General features: G+C 39.8%; 1 protein-coding gene across 1 annotated transcript; it reads left to right on the forward strand.

Moving 5' to 3' along the window:
* The first annotated feature begins 1,051 nt into the window (after window positions 1-1,051).
* On the forward strand, window positions 1,052-7,393 carry slc16a5b (solute carrier family 16 member 5b). Its single transcript, XM_069674924.1, has 5 exons — window positions 1,052-1,133; window positions 2,603-2,890; window positions 4,264-4,404; window positions 4,486-5,328; window positions 7,155-7,393. Exons 1-5 carry the CDS (start codon window positions 1,052-1,054, stop codon window positions 7,391-7,393), a joined length of 1,593 nt encoding a protein of 530 aa, XP_069531025.1.
* The last annotated feature ends 1,275 nt before the right edge of the window (window positions 7,394-8,668 follow it).

The following is an 8,668-nucleotide window of genomic DNA, read 5'->3' on the forward strand; positions in this document are numbered from 1 at the left end:
TATTTCCAAACGCAATGCATTCGTATTTCTACTGGAAAAAACCGAGCTCCTCTGCATGTTTACAAATGAACAAACTTCAAAAATTTCCACAGAATGCTGGAGAGCGCCATGAAACTGTATATTCACTCATGACTTTGTCTGTAACACTGGTTTTGATAAAAGTGAATAAGAGCAAACATTTGGAACTGGAAAATAAATTACGTTAATATAACGGTTACTGTTATATTATACAATTGTGTGTTCATCATGTTTTTGTGAACTAATTAAAAAAGATGCTGTATCAGAGAAACCCCTAATCCACAGATCTGAAACGGTAAAACATAAGTTTTAATGTGCTAAACTGTATATTTGGAACTCTAACTGTCCCTGCCTCCCACACAGTCAGTAGTCTCTTCTCAGTGTTTTATTTTGAAATAATTTACTTGAAAGCTAGTTTGGCGTTATACCTTCCTTGACGGTAGGTGGAGCTGGAGAGCTGTCTCTCTTAGCTCCAGTTATACCCAATGACTGATAAAGACACATCTGATGTAATCATATCTTGTTTCCTTTGAAGTGCGTAAATAAAGTGCATTTCACTCATGGTGTAGAGGTATAAAAGCAAGTTACTCATGCTTCCAACTTTTGCTTGTGATTGCTTAAGCCTAGTCACTTTATTTTGAAAACATTATAGTGTGGTGGAAGATGTTCTCAGATATTTTACTTAACTAAATATGTCACAGTGTAGGCAAAAGTAAAAGTGCTCACTATGCACCTCTGAAGAATAATATGTAATATTTAACTTTAATAATAAAAATAATGCATTTTATAAACAGGCTATATCTCAATGCAGTACTTCATGCAAAATTTCACATTTGTTTAGACCGTTCCTTATTTCCTTTCGAAATAAAAACTCGCATTTCATGACTTAAGTCTGGGCAAGTTTCTGTGACGTAGTTTAATTTGGAAAGTCACATCCGGTATGACTATTCCTCTCAGTCTCTAACTTAATGCAGCTGCCTGCTTATAAAGACAGCAGTGATGCCTGCACGATGAGAGGTTCAGGTGCTGTAAGATGTCAAAGAAAACTGTTGCCCCCGCTGAGATGCAGTTCAACACGAATGGTAAAGGAACAGGAGAAGAAGAAGAGCCAAAAGGTAAGAAAACCCCGGGAACAAATTAGCTTAAATAAAAATATATCTAATAATAAAACAAAATGTAAGCTATTAACTGACTGCCTTTCGTTTAGAATCGAATAGAAAGTAGCATTGTTCATTACTTTACCTTTAATATACACTACGTTTCTGTGAACAATCATCTTTATGAAGCATTCAACCACATACACATGTTGTGAATGAAATTAACCAGAGGTGAGCCACACGTAGTTTATCAGTTATTATGCCGCGCAGGGACGGGACAGATGTTAGTAGAGGAGCAAATGTTAACCATCTTTCTACCTGGCTCAATAACGTGATCTGTCCGTATTTCTGCGCACAGGTACGCTACTCTAAAGTATAAACTATCCACATGCTGTCATATGTCCATATGCTGTGTACTAAATATATTTCACAGATTAACACAGAGAGGTGCGTCAGGTTTCATTATCAAACAAAGTTTCACTTCATCAATTCAGTCAGTATTCATCCGCTCCCTCCCTCTGTGCACCTGTGCAGCAGTTATCCCCCTCTCCGTGCTGCGAGTCTGCATCAGTTTTTTTGTATTATATGATGTTTTTTCAAGTCGTCAGGTCAAGAAGCAAATGAATTAAGTGTTCATTTGCGTACAGAGCGGGACATGAGCATTACCTGCACACAGTAGCACAGGGAGACAAACAAAAAAAAAGACCAAAAGGTCAGGTCGAGGTTGGCTGATAAAGATCCAACAGACAACAAGAAAATAATGTAGCTGCGCTGTCTGTAGGACGTATGACTGTGACAAGGTGAAGACAAAAAAAAATATGGCTAGTGAAAATGTTGAGTGGCTAGTAACTTTGGTAAACCACTAACCACGGTGGCTGGTGAGCAAAAAAGTTAATGTCAAGCCCTGGTTATGGAATATATCTACAGCATACAGGCACGAGGAATATCACGTCACTGTTTACGTAGGCTATCCGAAGAATAAGAGATTAGCTAGTTTCTGACAAATAGTGGGCCTAATCATGATCACTATAATAAACTTAATTTAGATAAAAGTGTAAGACGTTAATGGAAAAGAAAAATGCAAACAATAAAAGCATTAAGGATGCAAGGATGCAAAAGACAATTCGTAAAAGCTTTAATAGAAATGTTTTAGTAATAGTTTCCAGCTACAGGAAGGAGGATTTACAGTTGCCATGGAGATAAACGTGTTGACTAGAATGACATAATTGAGACAAGAGACAATTTATAGACTTTAATTAAAAGCATATATCAGACTAATAATAATCTAATCTTATAATATATAGTTACAAATAATAGCTCTGAACTTGTTCCAGTGCTCGCAGACATGTTGACATTTCATCATTTCATTAGCTGGCGGCTTTGTGTGTCTTTGTGTGTTGAGCTCCCTTTATGTTTGACCAGATTACACATGTACATTATTCGGTGGTCCTGCTCTTTTAAAATGCAAACAGAAACGTGGCCTCCAGATTCAGACTTGCAGCACAATGATCCAGAGAGGGAAATCCAAGAAGAAGAGCAGGAGTCCTTCCCCTGTCCCACTGATGCTATGCAGGTGGGTGGCAAACAACCAGCAGCACCTGATGGAGGCTGGGGCTGGGTGGTGCTGGTAGCCACCATGTTTGTTCTGTCTCTTACGACGGCGTTCCCATCATGCATTGGCATCTTCTACAGGGACCTTCAACTGGAGTTCAATACCAACAACACAGAGACCTCCTGGGTGATGGCCATCATGGCCTTTGCGCTGTATGCTGGAGGTACACATTAACTGAAAATGTGTGTGCTTTTGTGTGTGTGTGTGTGTGTGTGTGTGTGTGTGTGTGTGTGATACCTGTCCCCTTTCGATTTTACTAGTTGAAACTTGTAATTTATAAAAAGTTTGAATAAATTACGCATAATAATGTAGAAATACACAATTATTGTAGTTCTTCTTGTACAACCGTATCGAAAAAGGCAAAAATTAGTCATGCCGGGGTCGTGATGAGTTCAGGGTCATTGTTCTTGTGCAGGAGAGTTTATTTGTCTTTCATTTCCCTGCTTCCATCTTTGCAGACAAGGAACAATGCAAAAACTCTTAGAAAATAATGTCAGCAAAACATTGATCTAAAATGTAAATCAGTAAGTTTGTTGGTTTCTGGCCGTGCCATCACAGCTTAACTATTTATTTTAGGCAACTTGTTGGGCACAGGTTCAGTGTGGGATATTTATTAAACAAGCCGAGCTAAAGCTTCACTAATGGCCCCTAGAAGCAGCAGTGCTTACACTCGTCAGACAGAAGACGAAACAACTGATGATGATGATTGTATTATTCATTTAAAATGATGCTGTCTTTTTGTTGTGAAAGTTTGACCCTTTGCGTGAAGTTCAAATGTTAGCCTATATGAGCTTACTGAAACACTTCATTTGGATGTAACCAAATAATTCATGCACATCATTATATCGTTTTAGGTTTTTGCCTGGATCTGACTATTAATGCATGTTACCTTTTGCACTATACATCAGATACAAACATTGAAGACACTTCTTTTTTTTTGTCAGTGTATCATAGTGAAAAAGGCATCAAAAGCCCTCTAGCCTGATATGGATATCTATGTTATTCAATAGATTGTTTTGCCTTAAAATGTATTTACAATCAATTACATTTTATGAGTCAAGAAATTGATTTTAATAATTCATTTCTGCAGCGTATGATGCACACGTTAATAGCATGAGTTAAAACAGATATCAGAAACATTTTATTTTAACAATGTCTTCTTTATTGAAGCTTGATTTCACTGTTCAGAAATAACTGATGTATGCAAATCAGGTTGGGTTGTTGTGCAAATTAGGACATTTAAAAACGCAGCTTTGTTTGTGAACTTGTTGATTTGTATTGAAAAGATAATCAGAAAATGAAAAAGGACTTTCTTAAATGTTACTTTACTGTCTTTTTGTGAGTCAAAAAATACCAAGTATGTGAGTCTGAGTAATTTTTTTAACTAAGTTTGGGTTTTCTCTTTCTGAACAAAGTAACATGATTTACTCTTAATGAGTTATGTTTTGTAAATTCTTAAGAAAATCCCTGTGGGAGGGCGAAAAGATGGAAACTTCTTTAAATCGAGTTAGAAACTTTCCCTCCATTCCTCCCCAGGTCTTTTATGCAGCGTGTTAGTGGAGCGCTACAGTTGCAGAGTAACAATAATGGTGGGCGGGCTCTTAAGTGGACTGAGCATGGCGGCCTCCTCTCAGGCCAGGACCATCACTGAGATTTACATCACTAGTGGAATCACAGGTCAGGAGCTGCACATGCACACACCTCTACTCTCACGCTCACATGACGGCTCATCACACTCTCTTTCCTCTCCTCCTCCAGGACTTGGATTCTGCCTCTCCTTCCAGCCATCAGTGACGATCATGGGTCACTACTTTGTGCGCCGTCGTGTCTTTGCTAATGCCTTGTCCACCACGGGCATGGCTGTGGGCCTGAGCAGTATTCCCCTGATTGCCAATGCCTTGCTCAGCGAGTTTGGCTGGCGTGGCAGTTATCTGATTCTGGGCGGGTTGCTGTTGAACTGCTGTGTATGTGGCGCCGCAATGAGGCCCGTTGCATCAGGAACGAAAAAACCAAAACATTTGGATAGAGCAAAAAACCTTCCTCTTCAGCAGGAAACAAAAGGGCTAAAAGACAGAATAAGCACAGCTCTTCTTAGCTTTATAGCATTTCTACAAAGACATATGGCCTTTGACCTAATAGTGAGTAATGCCTCCTACCGTGCCTTCTGTGTGAGCGTGACCTTGATTGTGCTGGGACTTGCGATCCCTCTCATCTATCTGGTGCCTTATGCTCTTCTTCACAACATCTCAATAGACAGTGCCGCCCTCCTGATGTCCATCCTGGGCATGGTGAACATTGCAGTGCGCCCTACAGCCGCCATCGTCCTGGGCCTGCCCCGTTTCAGAGGCCGCAGCATTCGTGTGAACGTGTTATGCGGTGCTGTGATTATAGGCGGGCTGAGTAACTGCATCTGCGCAGCGTCTGCGTCCTTCGAAGCTCTCCTGGCATTTGTGGTGGTCATGGGCCTGTCCATGAGCGTGGTCGCTGCATTGATGTATACCGTGCTGATGGACTTGGTGGAGTTGAACCGCTTCTCCTCAGCTCTTGGACTTCTCTGCCTGCTGAAAAGTATAATGCTGCTTATTGGGCCACCACTGGCAGGTACAGACACACACTAACATGTGGCCTATCCTAATTAAGAGACGGCAATGTCGACCTTTGATAGACAGAAATACCTCAAAAACTGTTGGATGGATGACTATGAAATGATCATGATCCCCAGAGAATACATCCCAGAGACTAGTGATTGCCTGACCTTACCTGTAGAGCCATCATGAGGCAGACATGTTGGTTTTTTAAAACCCTTATTTAAGCAGGTTTGTCCCATTGAGATAAAAAAATATCTTTTACAAGGGAGAAGTGGCCAAGAATAGCAGCAACACATAGTTTAAACAATAAACAAGACAAAGGTAGATTAGTGTCGGCTACTGTATATAGGGATTATTTTGTATCTCTTCCCTCAGTATAGTGTTAGCCAAGCCTGTTAATATGTTATATATTGAACTGCCTTTGTCCGGTGGAGCAGGAGCTGTACAGCTCATCATGTGCTGTCCTTCCTCAGTGAGGTGAAGAGTCATTGGTGGGGGCTGCCTCGCGTTAACTCATTGACTTAGCGAGTGACATTTGACCTCTGTTGCAGATATTCTGATTACTTGTTGATGTGTGATGATTGGGCTCTCAGTCCAAGAAGACGTGATCTAAGAGATGAGGTGGCCGTTATCAGGAATTTATGGGCGTTTCTCCCATAGAGTCCATGATTTCCTGATTCTGGACACCTCGAACATACATTTTAACATACATCTGTTGGTCAGAAATGACCTAAACATAGTCCATCCAGTCTGTTACAGTTTTCCTTAGATCTACTGAAGTAAGTCCAACCATGGGAAGTAGTCGTTAGTACTCAATGTGTTGGATAATTTTTAACAAGTTCTCAGCTGTTTCCATTCAATGAAAATGACCTTTCACTGATCGTTCTATAAGATCACAAAGTAGTATATTTTACAAAAGTTATAGTAATATTAATTAATCTGGATTTAAAACTTCCAACAACGAAAGGACACCACATTATAACACCTGTGCTACAGCTAACTTGTGCTTGGTACACGAAGAACAAGACAATGGTTTGCCAACAAATCAATATAATGAGGCAAGTTCTAGGTATTCTTCCCGATCCTTGGGAATCAGCTCTGCTCATTGACACAATCACGGTCACACACACGGCAATACAGACAGATCAGAGTCTGTATTCATCCAGTGAGGAGACTGCATCTAAGTTTTTAATACGAGAGGGACGGTGTGGGTCAGAGAGAGATGATCCATACTGTGATCCTAGCAGTCTATCCAAATGTATGCATCTACCTCTACCCCGGATAGAGTGCGATCCGTCCCGTATTTCCATGAAAACCCTTTATAAAGCATAAAATACGTTTGCACACGCGGTGACTGAGATGAGCCGGAGGTGATCCACGCATTGTTTATCAGAGTTATCATGGCGCGTGGGGAGGAGACAGACGTTAGGAGAGGAGCAGATATGGCGCAGACCTACGTGTTTTCATGCTCATACCTCAATCAATAACGTTGCGATCTTAAAGTATAAACTTTGTCTCCATGCCCATATGCTGAGTAGTTCATATATTTCACTGATAAACACAGAGCTTTAGAGGGGCATCAGGCTTCATGATCAAAGTTTCATGGGCTGCGAAGCCAGGGTTGCGGTTTTTCCAGCTGAATTAGGCGACTTTTGAAGTATCTTTAGAGGCGCGAGGCCCTGTGCTGTCGCACACTTCACACAGCCCACGCGACGGTTCTGACTCTGCGTATGTTTGGAATGTCACGGACATCTATTGGGTTTCACGGCCCGGTACTTAACGACCTACGATACCGGTCCGCGGAAATCATCCCTTAACACTCCCTTTGCTTTTTTTCAGGCTTGTTGGTGGACCTGACAGATGAGTATTCGTATGTATTCTACGCGTCTGGTGTGTGTGTATGCTGTGCCAGCCTCTATCTAGCAGGGTTCTTCTACTTCCTGAACAGAAAGAGAGGCAAAGAAGAGAAGAAGAAGAGCACGAAGAGGACATCAGATATCTGTCAGAATCTTGATGTTACCCTGGCCCCTGACTGTGAGGATGCACCCTTAAAAGAAAGAACAGAAAACAGTGTGTGATGTCAGAGAACACATTTGTATGGAAGAAAAACTGCTGTAAAACAATGGCATTAGTACAGTGCTGTGATCAACTCTGAAATATTGAATCTGAATTAGATTTTCTACATAATGACAAATATATTTGTATAAATAGACCTTCTTTATCAACTAACTGCTATTCCAAGTGTTACTTACTGCTGTTTGTGCTATTAAGCTATGTAATGAAGTGGAATAAAGTGGAGTAATTGATTTGTTTGAATTATTCTATTGTTAAGTTCTTACTGATAAAGGATTTAAAAGAGCACAGTTGTGTTATCAAATGTGTATGTATATTGTGCACTCAAATCTTTGCATTGATGTACCTGTATAAACTTGCTTTGAATAAATTTAGACTTTAATTAAATGGTTTCTGTATCCTGGGGGATACAGTCATTTGACAGGCTGTGGGGGGAGGGGCATTAAGTGGGTTCACTTTATTTCATGAGAAACACTGAAGTGGGGATGGGTCAAGTACTCAGGTCATGTGACTTCATGCCAACATTCAAAAATATACTTATCATTTGTATCAAAATCCAAGATGGCAGCCTATGTGGACAAAGACACTGGCCATGTGAGAAGTGTTGTTACTTTTCCATGCTTATTATATTTTGGGGGGATTTTGTTTGAGAAAATATAGTTTTTTAAGAATGATTTTATATGTTCTTGTTGAAAAATAATGAATTACATTTTCACAACTTTGATAATTAGGCACTGAATGTCTGTATCCTGGAGGATACATTGCCCAGATAAGGATATAAAACAGGGATAATCACTCACAGATATACTTATGTTTTTAGGCCTACACTCTACAGATAATCAATTATATAAAGGTGTGAAATATTGATTACTCTTTATTTTACTCTTAAATGTGTATTATTGATAAATTCACTAGTGTACGCAAGTTTTCAGGGGATTTCTATCAGCAGTTTCTACAGTTCAAGAAAGAGCGAGGTGAAGACTGTAGTTGCCACCTGATGGTTCATCAGATTCAGAGGAGGGAACCAGTGAGGAAGATGAGCTGTATACAGATGGACAGTGTGAGGATGGCAACAGCAGCAGTGACGGTAAAAACAGGAATAAGATGTTTTGTTCATAAATGTTAATAACTCATAGTTTATTCAAAGATTGGATTTGTTTCCAGCGTTCAAAGCATTGGTGAATATGTCATTGTTATTCCATTTTTTCACTTTTTTAAAACTTTGTATGCAAAACATGAAAGAAAGTAGCTAATTAATTGTTCATAAAATATTTTAAAAG

Source organism: Semicossyphus pulcher, unplaced genomic scaffold (genome assembly GCF_022749685.1).
Source record: "Semicossyphus pulcher isolate SPU_LCO1_2020_fin unplaced genomic scaffold, fSemPul1.0.p SCAF_23, whole genome shotgun sequence".
NCBI lineage: Eukaryota > Metazoa > Chordata > Actinopteri > Labriformes > Labridae > Semicossyphus > Semicossyphus pulcher.

Excerpts from the sequence above, each read along its gene's own strand:
- slc16a5b (XM_069674924.1), top strand. The coding sequence starts at position 1,052 with ATGTCAAAGAAAACTGTTGCCCCCGCTGAGATGCAGTTCAACACGAAT. Across the intron at positions 1,134-2,602 it reads AGAAGAAGAAGAGCCAAAAG|ATTCAGACTTGCAGCACAAT; the intron begins GTAAGAAAACCC and ends CGTGGCCTCCAG. Across the intron at positions 5,329-7,154 it reads TATTGGGCCACCACTGGCAG|GCTTGTTGGTGGACCTGACA; the intron begins GTACAGACACAC and ends GCTTTTTTTCAG.